General features: G+C 41.1%; 1 protein-coding gene across 1 annotated transcript in view; it reads right to left on the bottom strand.

The window, feature by feature from the left end:
* Positions 1-23,431, bottom strand: part of kmt2ca (lysine (K)-specific methyltransferase 2Ca) — a 219,338-nt gene that overhangs the window by 122,821 nt on the left and 73,086 nt on the right. The window contains exons 6-7 of the mRNA XM_038972982.1: positions 14,438-14,702; positions 2,681-2,843 (exon numbers count right to left, since the gene is read on the bottom strand). Of these exons, the coding sequence (XP_038828910.1) occupies positions 2,681-2,843; positions 14,438-14,702 (428 nt within the window). The remainder of the gene's footprint in view (positions 1-2,680; positions 2,844-14,437; positions 14,703-23,431) is intronic.

Genomic DNA, 23,431 nt, shown 5'->3' with positions numbered 1-23,431 from the left:
CAAAAGGGGGAGGGGTGGTTATTTTTTTATGAGCGTTTGTGTCATGTTTTCTTTTTGGTCTCGTCTGCTCCTTTTGCTGTAACTGTGCACCTTCCCATTTACACACACATACCAAGCTCCTCCCCCTGCCACAACAACAAAGATGAGAGATCACTTCTTCCTCTCTGACAAGCGGTTTCAACACACTATTTGCAGAATCGGTCATGTGGACACAAAGACATTGAGACATTATTTTACTGTAAAGTTAAACTTTCTAACAATACCTTTGTCTCGACTCCTCAAATTGCTCCCAGAACAGACACTAAAACAGGAAGACCACGTACTGCTAGTAGCATTTTAGCCAAAGACTGCTAAAACTAGCGGTCTAGTCTATGTTTAATAAACGTGCTATAAGCATAAAAAACTATTATATAAGGAATTGACAACTTGTTCTCATTCTGAGAAATAAGGCAGGTCACTTGATTTCAACATCTGAACAAAGTGGACAGGCTAGCATGTTGTTCAAACAGTTGGAGACGGACAGAAGGGTGTGTTTATAACAATTCAACTGGTCTAGCAAACAAATCCAAGTTGGCTAAACTTGAAATATAAAGATTAGCTGGCTACTCAGTAGCATGTGGCCTTGTGCTTGAGAGATTGTTGATGAGGCCTGTGTCCTTTTTCTATAATGCCTGCTACAACAAGTTAGTCAGTATTAGTTCCTGTGCATTATGCATGGTTCTGGGTAAATTTGTAACAAAAAGTGTATTTTCATAGACTTGAAAGCCAGATCAGTGATTATTATATTAGCCTAGGTATAATTCCAAAAGCCCTGAATTCATTAGATTATTGCTGACTGTTTGAAATGCAGTGTATATGATCTTTAAATTGTACAAAGCTTATTTAGATAAAACATTTTTTTTTTTTTTTAAATAGAGATATCGTAAATCGCCCATAAGGTTGAACAAATATATATTTTTAGGCCATATCGCCAAGCGCTAACTTTAACGTACAGTATGTGAAAATGCTGCGTTTATGTTTTGTAGTCAAAAAGGAAGTTACGTTGTTGTTCCAATGGCATCATCTGGTGTGCATCATGTGATCTTAACCAATTAGTAGACAATGACTATTCATAATTGGTTGAAATCACGACACACATCAGATTATGCCATTGGGGGGAAAAGTATTCCGTTTTGACTACAAAACATAGAAACGTGTATACGATGATATTGGAGATGATAATATGAAGTTGAAAAAAGGTAAAGGAACATTTCACACAACAGATGGCCTGGGACGTGGACTTGTTTCAACATGGGACCACATGTGAGGTTTGAAAGCCTCAGACAAACATTTATTTTGGAGTGACCTGCCATGGACCATTAGGTTAACATTAGGCTAAAGGCTGCAAAAAATGTTTCCAAACATTTCATCCAATGAGAAAGTAATATAAATTTCCGTTTAACACACTGCGAAAGCATAAAAAGGGTGATTTGAGTGAATTTCATAATACACATGACCAAAAGTATGTGGACACCTGCTTTTCGAACATCTCATTCCAAAATCATGGGCATTAATATGGAGTTGGTCCCCCCTTTGCTGCTATAACAGCCTCCACTATTCTGTGAAGGCTTTCCACAAGATGTTGGATCATTGCTGCTGGGACTTGCTTTCATTCAGCAATAAGAGCATTAGTGAGGTCGGGCACTGATGTTGGGCGACTAGGCCTGGCTCGCATTCGGCGTTCCAATTCATCTGAAAGGTCTTCGATGGGATTGAGGTCAGTGCTCTGTGCAGGCCAGTCAAGTTCTTCCACACCGATCTCGAGAAACCATTTCTGTATGGGGGCATTGTCATGATGAAACAGGAAAGGGCCTCCCCCAAACTGTTGCCACAAAGTTGGAAGCACTGAATTGTCTACAATGTCATTGTATGCTGTAGCGTTAATATTTCCCTTCACTCGAACTAAGGGGTCTAGCCCGAACCATGAAAAACAGCCCCAGACCATTATTCCTCCTCCACCAAACTTCACAGTTGGCACTATGCATTGGAGCAGGTAGCGTTCTCCTGGCATCCGCCAAACCCAGATTCGTCCGTCGGACTGCCAGATGGTGAAGCTTGATTCATCTCTCCAGAGAATGCGTTTCCACTGCTCCAGTGTCCAATGGCGGCGAGCTTTACACCACTCCAGCCGACAGTTTGCATTGCGCCTAGTGATCTTCGGCTTGTGTGCGGCTGCTCGGCCATGGAAACTCATTTCAAGAAACTCCCTACGAACAGTTCTTGTGCTGATGTTGCTTCCAGAGGCAGTTTGGAACTCGGTAGTGAGTGTTGCAACCGAGGACAGAGGATTTTTATGCTCTACACGATGGTCCCGTTCTGTGGGCTTGTGTGACCTACCACTTCGCAGCTGAGCCGTTGTTGCTCCTAGACGTTTCCACTTCAATAACAGCACTTAGCTGACCAGTGCAAATATTGCAGGGCAGAATATTTTATTTTTAATACACCTGTCAGCAATGATTTGGATGAAATAGCCAAATCTACTAATTTGAAGGGGTGTCCACATACTTTTATATATATATAGTGTACCTACGTGACACTCACTGACAATATAGTCTACACCAAGTCAAGGCTGTTTGTTTCACATCTATATTGTAATCTAGTTGTCCTCATTCTCCCAGTGGAACACAGGATCTATACTCACATGTTTGTGAGGCCAGCTGGAGGTGGTCGGGGCAGAGGAGGGTGTGTCGGCGCAGGTCCTGGAATGTTCCGGCGGCGGCAGCGCAGGGGAAATGGTAGGAGCGGCAGCAGCCCTCCTCACAGCACTTGATGGATGCCCCAAGGCGCTTACAATATGCACAGCACTGCAAAACACAGAGAGAGAGCATGAGACAGCGAAAGAGAGAAAGACAATGATTAAGAAAGCTAGTTCGAATACTTAGTTTTTCCTAGTTCACTCAATAACGCCTATAAGAATACAACCTGATCATTTGAGAAGAAACCAGGGCTATTCAGTGATTTGAAACCTTTTGAAAAGTTACAGATTGAAATGGAACAAGTAGAGCCTGACAATTGCCTTTCAAGGTAACAGACAATCATATCGGTTCTATACAATACATTCCAAATTGGAACGTTCTGAACAGACCCCTGGTTGAGCTGCTCAGGTTGTCAGGCATCGTGATTGGAGGCTGGAACCATATGCTTCATATTTACGGCCAATTAACCACTGGCTCCATATTTCAGTTTCAGCACTTACTACAAGCTTTACAAAAATGTCACACTAATTCACACGTTGACGACAATCGCTAGGTATTGACATATTTCAGCTCTAACCCCCCGCCCCCCAGCCTAAAAAGCATTGGTGCTTTTCCACATAAAATCTCATTCTTTTTTTGTCAGGCCTCGCCAGTGAAATTAAGAAAATAAAAGCATATTGGATTCAAAACCCAGGTTCAAATTGAAGCCAACCTCTGTAATAGTAGAGAATTGCGATTATAGTAAAAAAACAGAGTGCCTAAATGAGGGGCTCTGGTCAAGGCAAGCGAACCTGGCTCTAGCACCTGAATATACATTGACATTTCCGTGGCCAGAGAAAGAGAGTTCTCCTTTGAATAATGAAAACTGTCAAGAGCCTAGAAAGAATGGGGCCTTGAAGTTAAAATGGTTCAAGTCAGCACTTATGTTGCTCACTCTCTCCTTCTCTTTTTTAGCTTTCTCTGCCTCTCCTTAGTTCTAGCAAACCCTTGTCTAGCAAACCCCAAACCCAAAAACCTGCAAATACCTTTTAACACCAAGTGTTAGACAACGATCGCCCATGAGCCAGCGGCTTCCTGGGGGCATCATGGGAAGGAAATCCTGTGGCATGTTGTCGTATGCGGGACCATGCCCGGTTCGGGACAACACAGACAATAACTTATTACCAAAGAAATATAATTATTAGTATTATTATTCAAGTCAATGTTCTGTAATTCTATTGATATGCTTACTATACACATCAAGTCCCTTGATATGGCATAGGGAATAATGAAGGAAAAAGTGATTCCCTTCAAAATAATGACACCACCCTCTCTTCAAACCTTAATCCTCCGTTGTTTTGTTGAAAATAATCAAGCAAGACTGCTGTAATCGCATTACAGTGTGGTCCGGGGTTCTCTTACATAATCTACACTAAAGCAGAAATATTAAAACAATGTAACTGGAGAGTCTCCATCTCGCCATACTGGCTTGATCCCACTTCTCCCACAACGCCCCAAAGAGTAATGGTTGAGGCAAAATGATAGTGGCCCACCCCTACAAACCCTCCCTCCTCTACAAATAGCCAAAATGGCTACCGTCCAAATGGAGCAAACCAGAGAGGAGAAATGCAATGGATGGATATCTGGTCCAGTGCTACTTAGAATAGAACAACAAGTTGGACCGGCCTGGTATCATATAACCGTGGTTTCACCATTGTGCTAACCCAAACCGTACTGTGCTGGCTTGGAAATGTTCTTTTCACATTGTCCTTTCCAGGACGGTTCTGGCCACTTTGGGGGAAGCGTAACCAGGGAAGCACAGTACAGCTTGGCTCAGTAGTATGAAGAGGGTCATTATAAAATTGCTTCTTCCAGTTAATGATAAGCACGCACCCATTAAGAAACTGACCGTAAAAAAACATCTAAATCTCAGTGATTGATGAGGAATTCAAAAACTGCACAAAGGGAATGGCAAATAAGTCTGGCTGCACAGTTGATTGGCAAACATACTGTAATTGCCAATTACTTTTTCATTGGCAAGAATAGCAAACTTAGGCATGACATGCCAACAAACTCTGCACCTTCCTATCCATGCATTAATGAAAAATTATGAAAGACAAGCATTGTCATTTCTAGTGTGGAAGGGGTGTAAAAAATGATTGTTGTCTATCAATAATGACAAACCACCTGGTACTGACAACTTGGATGGAAAATGACTGAAGATGGTAGCGAACTACACTGAGTAACACCTTTATAATATTGACTTCAGAACAGCCTCAGCCTTCATTCCACTAAGCGAACATATGGAATTGTTTAAAGAGTCAAACCAAGGATCATTTAGCCATTTGATTTAGAATTTTAAGACCACTTATGGTATCCCCAAAAAATTATGTAACAAATATTTGATGAAACATTGAATATGTCATTAATGCTATTAGCCCATAGAATAACAGATTCCTAACATGGTACAGATGTTACCCTCCCAAAAATCGAAAGGAAGTTTGTTCTGATGTGTCCGTCCTATATCTGAGAGATATAAGAAAGACCAGGAAACTATATACTGTATTATTTTTGTTTTACAGGTATTGAACCCCTTATTTTCGCAATCTCCAGATATACTTCCATTAATTTTTTTAACTGGTACTGGGGACTTTCAGACGAGTCTCTTTTCAACTTCTATCTCAAGGCCATTCGACTGTTAAACAACCATCACTAGCTCATTAGAGGCTGCTGCCTATAGGCATAGACTAGAAATCACTGGCCACTAAGGAATGGAACACTAGTCACTTAATGTTTACATATCTGGCATTACTCATCTCATATGTATATACTGTATTCTATACTACTCTACAGTATCTTAGTCACTTAATAATGTTTACATATCTGGCATTACTCATCTCATATGTATATACTGTATTCTATACTACTCTACGGTATCTTAGTCCATGCCGCTCTGACATCGCTCGTCCATATATGTATATAGTCTTCATTCATTAGTACTTAGATGTGTGTCTATTGGGTTTATGTTGTGTAATTTGTTAAATATTACTGCACTGTCGGAGCTAGAAGCACAAGCATTTCGCTACACCCGCAATAACATCTGCTAATCACGTGTATGTGACCAATAAAATGTGATTTGAATCTTGTGGGCATCCAAGAGGAAAACAACCGACATGTACGTGACCGTATCACCTTTCCACAGAGATGTGTAGCCCAAACTGTTCGGATGATACAGACAGAAGTTGGCAGAAGAGGCTGTTACGACATCAGATGATTTCTGTGATGCTGTTCTTTCTACAGAGGGGTCATAGTAGTTTGTAGGCCAAGCCATTCGGATGCTACAGACGTTTTCGTGAGAAGACTGATTTTCAGGATGTCTCATGGTCTGACTAACACGGCAGATACCTCTAGCTTAAACAGATGGATTTTGATGGGGATTTCCTTATGATAATTATATTTCCGTGGGGCCACGGAAATTGTAGGAAAAGGGTTAGCCTGTCTCCTCCCCTATACTGATTGAATTTAACAAGTGACACCAATAAGGGCTCATAGACTGAATCCAGGTGAAAGCTATATTTCACAGTAAACAAACTTAACATTGACTTTAAGCATGCTTACAGGGAATCAAATCAAACTTTATTTGTCACATGCTTCGAAAAAAAATAGTGTAGACCTTACCGTGAAATGCTTACCTACAAGCCCTTAACCAACAGTGCAGTTCAAGAAGAGTTAAGAAAAGATTTACCTGATAGACTAAAGTTTAAAAAATTATAAAAAGTAACACAATAAGAATAACGATGCTATATACAGGTGGTACCGGTACCGAGTCAGTGTGAGGGGGTACAAGTTAGATGAGGTAATTTGTACAAGTAGGTATGGGTGAAGTAACTATGCATAGACAATAAACAACGAGTAGCAGCAGTGTACAAAAGGAAGGGGGGAGGGTCAATGAAAATAGTCCGGTGGCGAATGTATTAACTGTTCAGCAGTCTTACGGCAGAAGCTGTTGAGAAGCCTTTTGGTCCTAGACTTGGCGCTGAAAGAAATTGATAATAAAGAGGTAGTGGGAGCTGTTCTGTTAGACTTCAGTGCAAGGTTTTGACATTATCGATCATAGTCTGCTGTTGAAAACTTGTGTTATGGCTTTACATCCTTTGCCATATTGTGGATCGATAGTTACCCATCTATCAGAAAACAGAGGGTATTCTTTATTAATGGAAGCCTATCTAACACAAAGTAAACCTCAAGGTAGCTGTCTTGGCCTCTTACTTTCTCCTATTTTTACTATTGACCTACCTACCACTAACCTTGAGTAAAGCCTGTGTGTCTATGTATGCTGATGACTCAACATTAGATACCACAGCCAGTGAAATCCCTGCAAGTTAAAGAGCTGCAGTCAGTTTTAGAATGAGTGGATAGTAATAAGCTCATCTTAAATATATTTTAAAAAACATTGTATTTGGGACAAATCATTTGCTAACCCTAAACCTCATCTAAATCTTGTAATGAATAATGTGGCAATTGAACAATTGGAGACTAAACTGCTTGTCTAACCCTAGATTTTAAACTGACATTTCAGCTAGCGACTGGAACGAGCTGACACAAACATTTAAACTGGACAGTTTTATCTCAATCTCTTCATTCAAAGACTCAATCATGGACACTCTTACTGACAGTTGTGGCTGTTTGTGTGATGTGTTGTTGTCTCCACCTTCTTGCCCTTTGTGCTGTTGTCTGTGCCCAATAAAGTTTGTACCATGTTGTTGTTATGTTGCTACCATGCTGTGTTGTCATGTGTTGCTGCCTTGCTATGTTGTCGTCTTAGTGTTGTCTCTACACTCAACACTATGTAGTGTTGTCTCTACACTCAACACTATGTAGTGTTGTCTCTACACTCAACACTATGTAGTGTTGTCTCTACACTCAACACTATGTAGTGTTGTCTCTACACTCAACACTATGTAGTGTTGTCTCTACACTCAACACTATGTAGTGTTGTCTCTACACTCAACACTATGTAGTGTTGTCTCTACACTCAACACTATGTAGTGTTGTCTCTACACTCAACACTATGTAGTGTTGTCTCTTTTCATGACGTGTGTTTTGTCCTATATTTATATTTTATTTATTTTTTATCCCAGCCTCTGTCCCCGCAGAAGGCCTTTTGGTAGGTCGTCATTGTAAATAAGAATGTGTTCTTAACTGACTAGCCTAGTTAAATAAAGGTTAAATAAAAATACAAAATCCAACAGTAGCTAAGATGGAGACATCACAAACAAGTCCAACAGGCCCTAGTTTATCACACCTGGACTACTGGTCAGTTGTGCCACAAAGGACGCAGGCAAATTACAGTTCAACCAGAACTTAAATGTACATGGAGAGTCAATATCAATAAAACACATGTCAATCTCTCCTGACTCAAAGTAGAGGAGAGACTGACTGCATCACTACTCATCTTTGTGAGAGGCATTGACGTGTTTAAAGCACTGAACTGTCTTTTCAAACAGCGAACACACAGCGAACACTCATACCCTATAAGACATGCCACCAGGGGTCTCTTCACAGTCCAAGTCCAGAACAGACTCTGGGATAAACACAGTACTACATAGAGCAATGACTACACGGAACTCTTTCACATCAAGTAACTAAATCGAGCACGGCACAACGCGGACTGTGAAGAGGCACGCATACGCACACACACAAACTGTAATAATATTGAAATATATTTCATACTGTAAATTTGTAGTAATAGAGCAATGTACATAATGCACAATGTCTAGTTTGATGTACTCTTTTATTTATGTAGGGCTTTGTTTTACTACGAGGTATTGTTTTATTCCTGTTTGGACCCAAGGAAGAGCAGCTGCTGCCTTGTCAGCAGCTAATGGGGATCCTTAATAAATACTAGTGATACAACACCATACTCAAGTACAACTTAGAAACCCATTGATTTAACATTTTAAATATCTAGCAAAATGACAACATATCCAACTACCTATGCAAATCTAATAGAATAACCTAACACACGTTGCTAGTGAGTTCACAAAAAGCTGGCCGGTGTCGCGTTGGGCCTGTCGGCAGACATATCAATGAGTCAGTCGGGCATACAGTAATCTTTCCTCTCGAAAGCTGGCACTTCAACAGGAGATGAGGCGATGGCATCTTAAAAATCAGGGCTACATTGTAAGGGTCTGAAAGATTATCCTGATGTCCTAATGCCAGGGTTTTTTTCATGGCTCACTGCCAGACCCTGTCAACTCACACTGGAGGGGCAGAATACCACCGGTGGAAAGGGAGGGAGGGAACTGCCTGGGCAACCAACCCAGCCTGCCGGCCTCTTCGGCCGAAAAACAATGGTGTTTCTCTAGTGCTATTAGCACAAGCTCTCACACACATTGATAGGTCTACACTATGTATAGTTAGATACACACTCATCCATAAGGTACACAGTGCCTTTAGAAAGTATTCATACCCCTTGATGTTTTTCCTCTCACCCATCTACACACAATACCCCATAATGACAGAATACAAAAATATTTTGAAATATTTGCTAATTTATTGACAATGAAATACAGATTCATTTACATAAATATTCACACACTTGAGTCAATACTTTGTAAAAGCACCTTTAGCAGTGATTACAGCTGTGAGTCTTTATGTAAGTCTCCAAGAGCTATGCATATCTAGATTGTACAATATTTGCCCATTATTCTTTTTAAACATCTAAAAGCTCTGTGAAGTTGATTGATGATCATTGCAAGACAGCCATTTTCAAGGGTTGGCATAGATTTTCAAGACGATTTAAGTCAAAAGTGTAACTAGGCCACTAAGGAACATTGAATGTCATCTTGGTAAGCAACTCCAGCATATATTTGACCTTGTGTTTAAGTCTATGGTGCTTTTGAAAGGTGATTTTGTCTCCCAGTGTCTGTTGAAAAGCAGACGAAAGGTTTTTCTCTAGGATTTTGCCTGTGATTATAGCTTATAGATTTTTTTATCCTAAAAAACTCCCTAGTGTTTGCCGATGACCAGCATACCCATAACATGATACAGCCACCACCAAGCTTGAAAATATGTGGTACTGAGTGGTGCATTGTGTTTGATTTGCCCCGAACATAATGATTTGTATTCAGGACAAAAATATAATTTCTTTGCCACATTTTTTGCAGTGTTACTTTAGTGCCTTGTTGCAAACAGGGTGCATATTTTGGAATATTTGTATTCTGTACATGGTTCTTTCTTTTGACTGTCATTTAGGTTAGTATTGTGGAGTAACTACAATGTTATTCATCTATCCTCAGTTCTCACATCACAACCATTAAATGCTAATTATTTTCCAAAATCACCATTGGCCTCATGGTGAAATCCCTGAGCAAATTCCTTCCTCTTCGGCAAATCATTTAGGAAGGATGCCTGTAGTGACTGGATGTATTGATACACCAGACAAAGTCTAATTTATAACTTCACCATGCTCAAAAGGGATATACAGTGTCTGCTTTTTTAAATGTTTACATATTTACCAATCTGTGCCCTTCTCTGCGAGGCATTGAAAAACCTCCCTGGTCTTTGTGGTTGAATCTGTGCATGAAAATCACTACTCGATTGAGGGATCTTACAGATAATTGAATGTGTGGGGTACAGAGCTGGGGTAGTCATTCAAAAATCATGTCAACCACTATTATTGAACACAAGTCCATGCAACTGATGTGATATATTAAGCACATGTTTACTCCTGAACTCATTTAGGATTGCCATAACAAAGGGGTTGAATACTTATTGCCTTAAGACATTTGAACTTTTCATTCTTTATTTATTTCTGAAATGTTCGACAAACAAAATTCCACTTTGACATTATGGACTATTGTGTGTAGAACAGTGACACAAAACGTACATTTAATCAATTTCAAATTCAGGCGGTAACAACAAAATGTAGAAAAAGTCAAGTGTGAACATTTTCTGAAGGCACTGTACATACTCATCCATAAAGACACTCACACAAAGACTCTAGTGTATGCACACACACACACACACACACACACCAGCCTGACATTTCAGCTGACAGCTAAAGGAGCAATCTGCCGATAGTGTTGCTGATTTAGGGTGTAAATGCAATCAGGCGAACATGATATGGAGGTGAGGACGGCATGTGTGTGTGTGGGTAGTGCGTGCGTCAGCAGTGTATATGTATGAATTTCAGAACTGGGTGAGTGTATAGCAGGCTGCAGCATCTGAGTGTACAAATAAAAGTCTATGTGAGGTATATTCCAGTGTGTGTGTCAGCGTTACCATTAAGGAAATTGTGGCGCTGGACATTTGACTGGCAGCATTTTACATTTACCAGACCCATATGATTTGGGTGCATAAGCTAATTAGTGCTCAGAATGACAGAAATCACATTTAGATTATAGTAATTCATATTTCACAGAACAAGTCGAGAGGATGCAACGATGTGCGGTGATTCTTACCAAATTCTGATGTTAGAATAACTGTCCACGTTTACTTTGTCAGCCAACAAGACGAGTAAAGCACAGCAAAATCACTAGCCTACTGTATGTTAATCTACTATCCCCCATAGTAAAAAAAGTTTACCTATTCTATGCCGGTCTAGCGATGGTTCTGTACTGCTGCAGCTCATTTCGTGGCAAAGTTTACAAATAACAAATAATAGACGCAAACTATATACTGTAATTACTCATATACTTACTACTTTGCAGTTGAAATGTAATTGAGAAGGTTTTGGGGATAGCATTTCTTTCAACCCAAAAGAGTTAAATCATAACAACTGGAGTGATAGACAAATGTGCGCACCACACAGGCAGACAGAGGCAATAACGCTGGAAATTAATTGACAGATAGTGTTAGATTTGGCTTTTGAAGCCAACCAGTGGTGGGATAACGTTGTGTTGATTAGATAGTAGCTGGGAGCTTGAAGTGTTTGATACTTGCGAGATTTGTTTATGATAGTTTGCGGTGGAACGCATGAACATTGCACGTACTTTCAGAAATGTTTAGCAAGCTACTCATAGGAGGGCTGCAAGCTACTGGTAGCTCACGATCAACCTGTTGAAGACCCCTGCTATAGACAGATTTGACTGGTTATGCTTATAGGTCTATCTATATATTTGCGATGGCCACTCCAATACCTTGACTTTGTTGTCCTTAAGCCATAACTTTGGAAATATGCTCGGGGTCATTGTCCATTTGGAAGACCCATTTGCAACCAAGCTTTAACTTCCTGACTGTCTTGAGATGTTGCTTCAATATATCCACATCATTTTCCTTCCTTATGATGCCATCTATTTTGTGAAGTGCACCAGTCCCTCCTGCATCAAAGCACCCCCACAACATGACGCTGCCACCCCCGTGCTTCACGGTTGGGATGGTGTTCTTCGGCTTGCAAGCTTCCCCCTTTTTCCTCCAAACAAAACGATGGTCATTATGGCCAAACAGTTCTATTTTTGTTATCAGACCAGAGGACATTTCTCCAAAAAGTACGATCTTTGTCCCTATATGCAGTTGCAAACTGTAGTGTGGCTTTTTTTATGGCAGTTTTGGAGCAGTGGCTTCTTCCTTGCTGAGAGGCCTTTCAGGTTATGTCAATATAGGTCTCGTTTTACTGTGGATATAGATACTTTTGTACCGGTTTCCTCCAGCATCTTCACAAGGTCCTTTGCTGTTGTTCTGGGATTGATTTGCACTTTTCGCACCAAAGTACGTTCATCTCTAGGAGTCAGAACATGTCTCCTTCCTGAGCGGTATGACAGCTGCGTGGTCCCATGGTGTTTATACTTGCGTACTATTGTTTGTATAGATAAATGTGGTGCCTTCAGGCAGGTGGAAATTGCGCTCAAGAATGAAACAGACTCGTGGAGGTCTACAATCTTTTTTCTGAGGCACTGCGTTTGAAGGTAGGCCTTGAAATACATCCACAGGTACACCTCCAATTGACTCAAATTATGTCAATTAGCCTATCAGAAGCTTCTAAAGCCATGACATAATTTTCTGGAATTTTCCAAGCTGTTTAAAGGCACAGTCAACTTAGTGTATGTAAACTACTGAACCACTGGAATTGTGATACAGTGAATTATAAGTGAAATAATCTGTCTGTAAACAATTGTTGGGAAAATTACTTGTGTCATGCACAAAGTAGATGTCCTAACCAACTTGCCAAAACTATAGTTTGTTAACAAGTTATTTGTGGAGTGGTTGAAAAACTAGTTTTAATGACTCCAACCTAAGTGTATGTAAACTTCCTACTTCAACTGTATGTGTAGATAGATACATATATACATAGACATATCTATCCATCCATCCATCCATCCATATATATATAGAAAAGCTGATAAAGAAATAAAGAAATATATTAACTCGTTTTTTACCGGCCAAAAGCCAGCTATAACCAGCTAACAGAAACCTACGTGTGTTAACCTCCAGAAGTGCTTTCTCCTGACCTTTTCTGCTTCACACTCCAATGAGCCTTATTATAGTGCCAAAGATGACCTTTAACAGGGCCCCATCTAGAGCTCTCACACACAAACACACAACTATAACTGCACTGCCCTCAGCACAGACAACAAACCAAAAATAGGCTGTTTTAAATGTACTGTAACTGTGCCCAGACACACACACACTTCAGTTCAATCCCAATCATACAGTCAGCAGTGTAGTACATGCCGCGTAAAAATAAACACCAGAGGAAGTCATCACATGTTGAGTCCCTCATGTAAGCAGTACTAAAAAACTGTTGTACATGTTAAGATAGTTATATTTTAACTCAGCCAGCAATCAATATCAAGTCCTCACAGCAAAAGTACAAGCTAAAATATAGTGAATTAATGACCTGTAATGTGGCCTCCCTCCCCCACTTTGCATTGTGTTAAGTGTTAATGGAAAGTTCCGCTGAGCTAAATTGACACGGTAGCGACACACTACTCTCAATCAATCCAATTTATTTAAAGCCCCTTTTACATCAGCAGATGTCACAAAGTGCTTATACAGAAACCCAGCCTAAAACCCCAAACAGCAAGCAATGCAGATGTAGAAAGTCAGTGGCTAGGAAAAACTCTGCAGAAAAGTCGGAACCTAGGAAGAAACCTAGAGAAGAACCAGGCTTTGAGGGGTGGCCAGTCCTCTTCTAGCTGTACTCAAATACTAATAAGACCCCTCCCATCCCCCAAAAAGGGGGCTCCGGGACCTGCTGAACTACTCGGTGCCCCCTTCAACCTCACACATCTTTATTAATACCATTTATGATCAACCGTGAACATAATCAAGACAGTCCACTTACTTCCCGACGTTCCCCTTAAAATCAATTACCCGGTTCGTAATCATAAATCACACAACAAGTTGTCAGTCAAAACATTGTGGAGGCAGCGGTAGTGAAACACAGCTAACCTGAACACTAAGTAGCGTCATTGATTTCACCCTGACACCACGGTACAGTGTGTATGGTGGCCTGGAGACACGGTTCAAACACTCCTTCAACCCCTCAATTATAACGTCGTCTTTCCACAGACCACCGTCATTAGAATGACATTGTGATTGAATGCTTATGACTGAAGCTCCATGTCTTCACAGTCTTGGCTATATGCACATGAATACTGAGCTGGCAAAGACAGTGTGGTCGATTTTCTGGTCACTTGTTTAAAGACATTGAGGGCAAACACACACAGGGTTGAATCCTAACAACCATACCCCAAAGTTCTTGTTCTGTAACCACTCACCTCTGTGCTCCCAGAGTCTATGGCTTTGTCCACATAGAGCAGCGAGTCCTGGGCCTCGCCGCGACATACCCCCTCGGACCAGGCGGCACAGTGCAGGTGGGCACAGCACTGGCCTGTGGGGTCAAACAGGGACTGGACGTTGATGTCGTCGGGGAGGCCGATCTGACCAAGCTCGTCCCAGAACTTGGGGGCCGGCTCCTCGCTGAATGGGTCCGTGCTGCCGGGTGCCGAGGAGGAGTGTAGACCACTGTCCGGAGAGCTGACCCTGGAGAGAGAGAGAGGGGAAAGATCATGTTGAAGGTCAAGTTTATTCTCACCAACATAGCAGTTAATACAAACATGGCAAATTCCTTTCTAAATACACAAGAACATAAATGAATCTAAAGGGCAAAGTACCTAAACTAAGAACACCAAACATCATGTAAAGCATCAAAGAAAAAACTGGCTAATAGAGAAAGAATCACGAGAGAGCCTGGTATCCAATTTAAAGGGAGAGCTTTGTGCATAGTCTGGGATTTACTGGATATATGCGTCTGCTTGGGATCAAATCAAAGTTTATTTGTCACATGACAGAATACAGCAGGCGTAAACCACTCACTTACAAGCTCTTCCACAACCATGCAGAGTTCAATATCAGAGGTACCAAATCGAAAATTGTGGCGGTGGGTAGCCTAGTGGTTAGAGCGAGTCCCCGAGCTGACACGGTACAAATCTGTCATTCTGCCCCTGAACAAGGCTGTTAACGCATTGTTCCCCAGTAAGCTGTCATTGTGAATAAGAATTTGTTCTTAACTGACTCGCCTAGTTAAATAAAAGTAAATTAAAATTTAAAAAACACTAAAAGCTGTTATCCATGTATATGATCTTTAATTCAAACAGTGCTATGACACCATATCAAGGACAAGGAGTGCTCATTGACATGGTCACCACCACCATCCTCTCCTTCTGGAAGAAAGCATCAGGGTGGAGGTTGTCCCTTGGCTAATGCACAAGGACTGGTTGTTCGAGCCCACACAAGCACAAACATACTAGCTTGCTTGACACACACACACACACACACACACACACTAGCCAGCCTGAAACACACACAATCTCTCTCCATCCCTGCCGGATGCAGCCTATTCCAGCCAGTCTGGTGTTGTTGGATGAAGGCTCTCAGCCCACAGAGGAGCGGAAAAAAGTGGGAATTACCATTTAAAAAGAGAGACCCCGGTTTGAGGAAGCCCTTTGCCCAGCGCTGGGCAACAGTAGGGTGCTAGGGATGAAAGGCTACTGTATACTACTACCCCCCCCCCACACACACACACACACACACACACACACACACAGCTCTACTATAGGGATGTGTTCATTAGGGCGTGAAATGGAACATTTTTAAAGCACTTTGCAACAGAAAAAGAAGATGAGGGTTTCATTTACTTTCCTTCCATTTGGTGCCTAATGAACACAACTTCCTACTCCCAATAAGGCCAATATGGATGGGGGGGGATGAGAAGAGGATGGAAGAGGATAGTGCACTGATGGACTATGGTCCTGTCTTTTACATGTAACCAAGTCTTTGCATCCAAAGCTTCATCTATTAATCTTTGGATGCAAAGACTTCATCTATGAATTTAAGAGTTTAAGAGCGGTGTTAAGAGCGGACTTTAAGAGTTTAAGAGCGGTGAATTTAAGAGCGGTGCCATTTCCCTCTTAGACCCATCCCTCAGCTTTATAGCAAACCAAGTGGCGGAGCTGCTATTGGGCTGAGAAACAACTGACAGATTATGCCTTAAAGGGATAGTATTTCAAATGGAGGGTTTAATGGTGAAGGATCCAATGAGGGAGCCAAAAACCCTAATACGCAATCTCCTATCCGTTTTCCTCCACTTTCTCTCCCTCTCGTGTTTGCTCTAATTTTGCTCAGCTGTGAATTGTTCGCCAGTAATTTTAACTTTGCCGTGAAAACACTGCAGCTTTAATTATGAGCTAAATAACCTTATAGCGGTTATGGACATGTCTTCTAGGCAAATAATAATTTGCAGAACTTATGGCCCAATAGTCTTATTTGCAGAACCATATGTTATTCCATTCAAATGGGTATGCCTTTTTGCAGATGGATTGAAATGAATGATATCAGAAGTTGCTTATTCGTGTGATATCAACAGCCTTTCCATGTGTTCATTTACCATAACTAATCATAGTGTTCGATCAAAGCTGTATAAGTTGATTCAGGCCAAGCTGTCCAGGGGGAAATGTTTCAAAACATAATTTTTTGGACAAGTTGAGATAGTACCTCCCCATTTCATGCCTAGTGAACGCAACACACATTTATCCAAACCAAGCCCATATCCCACCTTGGTGAATGGTGAATGTGCTGGCTCCATGTGTGAATAGGAAGATGAAAGCGGTGTTAAGGTGTCAGCATTCTTTTGTTCGCATGGCAGTTAGCTGAAGTCAGCTAGCCGAACTGAAACGGGAGTGCACACTCTCTTAAGAAACGATAAAAAAGCTGCAATAGTGTTTGTCCATTTTGAGACGCCGTAGCCAGTATACACTTCCTGAAAAAAAATAACATGAAATCTGTCATAAATTGACGTTTTTTCTGAGGAGATCTTTGTCGCGCAATTTTACATCTGACCAAGATGTCGGTGCAATATTTCTAAATGAGAAAATGTGCATGAAAACGAGTCGTCTCTCGTTGAATGACAGCAAAGACTACTGAAGAATCCCTACTGTTGACCAATCACAGACGAAGGGGTTTTGACTTCAGCTACCGACATCAGCTTGCCTCAATTTTTTGGGAGCCCAAACAACAAAAATAAAATCTTACTGGAGGACAAAACGTCATAAAATAGGCACAAACTCTTCAGATCTTTTTTGTCTAGGAAGCATGCGGACGCCTTTACTCTCTCCCTGAGAAAAAGCAGTGTTTCATTAGGCCTGTGATTACTTTGGGCCTGTCAAAGCTACTTTCAATTAGATCACCTTAATGAGAAAATAATTAGCGACTACACACACACACACACACACACACCCAATAACTATAGAATAAAGAAAGTGCGATGGACAGACACACACAGACCAATTCATGCATGTATACACAAATGCAGAGAGCGAGAGGAGACATGAACTCACTCATGCACATTTATCAACACATGCACTGTCATGAGGTCATGCACCCCCTTACAAAACCTTTCATCTTATTACCAGACAAAACAACTTGCATGGAGAGTGACAGTTCATCGAGTCCATGAAGTAAGTAGAGGGACTTACACTTGAGTTAAAGTACATTTCAAATCAAACAGGCAAAAGTCAATTCAAGAGTTAGGCTACTTTCTCCACCGTCTCCTCTGATATATCCCTAAACGGTGATTCATCGCGTTGCTATTCATGCCAAAACAGAATTGGGTCACTAGGGCTCAGTTCATGTGAACTATCCCCGGTCCACCTTAACACTTCTCTGACACGGTCCACCTTAAAACTTCTCTCTCTCTCTTGCTTGTTATTGTTTTCATTCCTAGCTCCCTCTGTCTAGAACTGGCACAGCGCCAGCACTGGACTGACCGACCAATCACAGGGCTCCAACGCGACAATGCACTGCGCCGCGTTGGCCCCCTGCCAGGAACCTCGCTGGGTGAGAGCATTACGTCACCGCCCCCTCGGATTGGTTCAAAAGAGCTGAGCAAATTAGGAGGCCGGCCAATGGGCCCTGGGGTGTCTTCTGACGGTAGGTCTTTGTCAACAGTGGATCACGTGGAGCTGAAGTGACAGGGGGGAGGGAGAGAGAACAGACGGAGATAGAAAGAGAAAGAAAGAGCAAAAACAAGCAAGAGAAATAGTGACAGAAAAATTAAGCGGTGAGGAGAGAGAACAGAGAGAGAAAGAGACACACAGACAACTGGGGAGAGAACGAGAGAGCAAGATAGACAGGCAGAGAGAGACAGGCAGGGAGAGGGAGAAAGAAGGAACAGCACATCAGAAATCAGCTCAACGTAACTGTAGAACCAGAGAATCAAACCACTTCTGGGAAAATTGTAACACACTAAAACAACAAAGAGTTATCTATCCAAGACAGAGATGTATGGATAAACCACTTCTCCAATCTTTTTGGCTCTATAACAAACAGCAAAAAAATATACATGATCAAATACAAATCTTAGAAACAACTATTAAAAGACTAGCAGAACCCACTGGATTCTCCAATTACAATGAATGAACTACAGGACAAAACACAAACCCTCCAACAAAAAAGTCCTGTGGTGTTGATGGTATCCTAAATGAAAAGATTAAATATAGACCAAAGTCCTATTGGCTATACATAAACTTTTGAACCTCATCCTCAGCTCTGGCATCTTCCCCAATATTTGGAACCAAGGACTGATCACCCCAATCCACAAAAGAGGAGACAAATTTGACCCCAATAAATACAGAGTGATATGCATCAACAGAAACCTTGGGAAAATCCTCTGCATTATCATTAATAGCGTACTCGTACATTTCCTCAGCGAAAACAATGTACTGAGCAAATGTCAAATTGGCTTATTACCAATAGGGATGCACGATATAGTCGGTGAACATATCTGAATAGGGCCAATATTAGCTAAAAATGCCAACGTTGGTATCGGCCAGATGTTGAGCCGTGCCTACCTATATAACGTAGGTACAGGACGTAATGACGCCACGTAAAATGTTGCGCTACACGTGCATCACAGCATTCCTAACCTAGCCCACAATGTCTACTGTGTGGATCGACAAGTCAACAAGTCGAGCAGGCATTTGAAAGAGTAAGAAAATGTAAGCAACTCAAAGGCGAAATCCATTAATGGAATTCATTGCCCTTGACAATCAACCTTCCTCTGTCTTGGGTGATGTTGGCTTTCGCCGACTGGTCGAGCACCGGTACACACTACCGAGCGCTCTATTTTTCAGATGTTGCCCTACCGGAGTTACACAGTAATAGTGTCACTGCTATTAGCTTCATGAAATACACACTATGGAATGCCGTTTGGGTCTTTGCGTGTCAAAAAAGATACAGTAGCACTGTCAAAGCTGTACAAAAACGTCTGCAAACAAGCAAACACCGGCCACGAGCGATGTGTTTTCAATACCGCATTGGCAATAAAGCATAATTTGTTAGACCTCAACATCTGGGGTAGCTAGCTAGCACCAATACAACCAGCCTGAAAACAATAGAAACTGCAGTAATTTTCATTATTCGTAGTAATGATTTAGGAATCCTTGTGAATAAGTATTAGCTAGGTTGCCACTTGTTGTTCGCCTGTTGATATTGCCAACTACTTAACCCTGTTGCCCAAAGCTAACATTATAAGTAGCCACCTAGCTTCATCTGGTTAGCGATGCTCGACCAGACGGTTATTTTGAAGGCTAACTGCAAAGTCCGCTGTTGTGGCTAATCCTTATTGTGGCTAGCTTCACATAGATGGGTCCGACCACCATTAACTTCTTATGGCTGCAAGGCAAAGTGTTGAGTAGCCAGTGAAATCGTGCCCATTTCAAACGGCCTCCTACTCAAATCTTGCTCGTACAATATGGATATTATTATTCTTTTTGGATAGAAAACACTCTCTAGTTTCTAAAACAGTTGGAATTATTTCTCTGAGTGAAACAGAAGTCCTTCTGCAGCACTTTTCCTGACCAGGAAGTGAAATGTCAGAAATCGATGCTCTTTTCAACTTGATGCCTATACATGGTCTTGACACTTAGGAGTCTACTTACACTCCATACGCCTTCCTATTGGTGTAAAGAGGATGTGAGAGAATAAATTTTGTGCTCATCTTGGTCTGTGGTGGAAAAAAACGTATTTCTTTGACGTGACCGTCCACTTCCGGTACTCTGAAGGAAGTGGGATTGACTTCTGTTTTGCTGCCGTAACGGACGACTAACATCTCCGGCTCGAATTTTTTTTGATACATGTGACCATATCATCGTAATGTATGTTTTTTCAATATAGTTTAATCAGATTATTGAAATTTTTTCGGGAGTTTTGCCGTGTTCCGTCCTCTGACTGTGTTTACGTTGGAGAAATTTGTGCCACTCGGCTAGTGCCAATGCTAATTGAAGAGGGAAATTTGCCATTCTGAATCCAAACAACGACTCATCTGGACAGAGGACACCTTGTTCAACATTCTGATGAAAGATCAGCAAAAGTAAGACCCAATTTATGATGTTATTTCATATATCTGTCGTGCATGTGAACTGGTCGTGGGCGCCCAATTGTTTCTGTCTATTGTGGCTACGCTAATATAGCGATACATTTTGTTTTCGCTGTAAAACATTTAATAAATCGGAAATATTGTTTGGAATCACAAGATGCCTGTCTTTCAATTGCTGCAGACTATGTATTTTTCAGAAATGTTTTATGATGAGTAATTAGCTATTTGACGTTGGTGTCTGTAAATATTATGGCTGCTTTCGGTGCAATTTCTGATTGTAGCTGAAATGTAAACTATGGTTTATACATGAAATATGCAAATTTTTCGAACAAAACATATGCTATACAATAAATATGTTATCAGACTGTCATCTGATGAATTTGTTTCTTGGTTAGTGGCTATTTATATCTTTATTTGGTCGAATTTGTGATAGCACCTGATGGAGTAAGAAACTGATGGAGTTAGAAAAGTGGTGTCTTTTGCTAACGTGGTTAGCTAATAGATTTACATATTTTGTCTTCCCTGTAAAACATTTTAAAAATCGGACATGTTGGCTTGATTCACAAGAAGTGTATCTTTCATCTGGTGTCTTGGACTTGTTAATGTGTGAAAGTTAAATATTTAAAAAAAATATATTTTGAATTTCGCGCCCTGCACTTGAGCTGGATGTTGTCATAGGTGTACCGGTGTCGGGCTGCACCCCTAACAGGTTAATCAATAAGAACTGTCTTATAAATTAGGGTTATTTTAGATGATGACACCTAGCTATATAGTTAGCTAGTTAACTATAGCTACTGAAACAGATGTCGTTTTGCAATGTTTTTGGGGAAGACTACATTGATTGCACCCATGAGCTAGCTAGCTTTTTTTTTTAAATGACCAGCACTGTAGGTGTGGAGACAACTTTACCAGCATCATAGCATACGTATCGATGAATCGTTGTGACACATGAAATACAAGTGATGGTGTAATCAATGTGTAATAACAATGTAAAAAAATTATGAACGTGTATAAATGATTATTTGATGTGCAGTCATATTCAGGTAATGATTGGTCAAATAGTGTTGTTTGACACGCAACGACCCAAACGGCGTTCCATAGAAATCCTGGTTGAGAATTAAACAACTGAACAACGAAACAGCACGTAAGTGAAAGAAATAGGTTTTGATCATGTTTTACTGGTAATGGGGACATACGTAAATGCCAACAAAATAACTTTTTGGTCAGTGTGGTGTTTGTGTAACCTTTATTTAACAAGGCAAGTCAGTTAAGAACAAATTCTTATTTACAATGACGGCCCGGACGACGCTGGGCCAATTGTGCGCCGCCCTATGGGACTCCCAATCACGGCCGGATGTGATACAGCCTGGATTCGAACCAGGGACTGTAGTGACGCCTCTTGCACGGAGATGCAGTGCCTTAGACCGCTGTGTCCATGTGTGTGTGTTAACTATTTAACTGTGCTAGAATGCTTAAAAGGCCGTGAAAATTTTTAATATCGGATATCGGCCAAAAATGTCATATTGGTGCATCACAAATTACCAAATTACCGTACAACAGATCACTTATTCACCCTGCACACCCTAATTAACAAAAAAAAACAAAAACAAAGGCAAAGTCTTCTCATGCTTTGTTGATTTCAAAAAAGCTTGCGATTCAACTTGGCATGAGGGTCTGCTATACAAATTCATGGAAAGCGGTGTTGGCGGAAAAACATACAAAATTATAGAATCCATGTACACAAACAACAAGTGTGCAGTTATAAGTATTTTGCAAATTTTCTTTCCACAGGGCCGTGGGGTGAGACAGGGATGCAACGTGAGCCCCACCCTCTTCAACATATATATCAACAAATTGGCGAGGGCACAAGAATAGTCAGCAGCACCCAGCCTCACCCTACTAGAATCTGAAGTCAAATGTCTACAGTTTGCTGATGATCTGGTGCTTCTGTCCCCAACAAATGAGGCCCTACAGCAGCACCAAGATCTTCTGCACAGATACTGTCAGACCTGGGCCATAACAGTAAACCTCAGTAAGACAAAAATAATGCTGTTCCAAAAAAGGTCCAGTTGCCAGGACCACAAATACAAATTCCATCTAGACATTGGTGCCCTAGAGCACACAAAAAACTATACGTACCTCGGCCTAAACATCAGCACCACAGGTAACTTCCACAAAGCTGTGGACGAGCTGAGAGACAAGGCAAGAAGGGCCTTCTATGCCTTCAAAAGGAACATAAAAGTTGACATACCAATTAGGATCTGGCAAAAAATATTTGAATCGGTTATAGAACCCATTTCCCTTTATGGTTGTGAGGTCTGGGGTCCACTCACCAACCAAGAACACACAAAATGGGACAAACACCAAATTGTGACTGCATGCAGAACTCCGTAAAAATATCCTCTGTGTACAACGTAAAATACAAAATAATGCATGCAGAGCAGAATTAGGCCGATAGCTGCTAATTATAAAAATCCAGAAACAAATAAATAAACATACATACAGTTGAAGTCGGAAATTTACATGGGTCATGGTTCACCTTCCAGCAGGATATCTGTCCTAGTCTCAAATCTCTGGAAGACAAACAGGTTTCCCTCAAGAATTTCCCTGTATTTAGCGCCATCCATCATTCCTTAAATTCTGACCAGTTTCCCAGTTCCTTCTGACCAGTTTCCCAGTCCCTCCCTAATTTTTTCTTTAAGCAACGGCCTTTTCTGGCCCCTCTTCCGTAAAGCCCAGTTCTGTGGTGCATGGGATGTTCAATGTTTATATATTTTTTTATAAATAAACCCTGATCTGTACTTCTCCACAACCTTGTCCCTGGCCTGTTTGGAGAGCT

Source organism: Salvelinus namaycush, chromosome 33 (genome assembly GCF_016432855.1).
Source record: "Salvelinus namaycush isolate Seneca chromosome 33, SaNama_1.0, whole genome shotgun sequence".
Classification (NCBI taxonomy): Eukaryota; Metazoa; Chordata; class Actinopteri; order Salmoniformes; family Salmonidae; genus Salvelinus; species Salvelinus namaycush.
The sequence above is the reverse complement of the archived record's forward strand: the minus strand, read 5'-3'. Positions and strand labels throughout refer to the sequence as shown.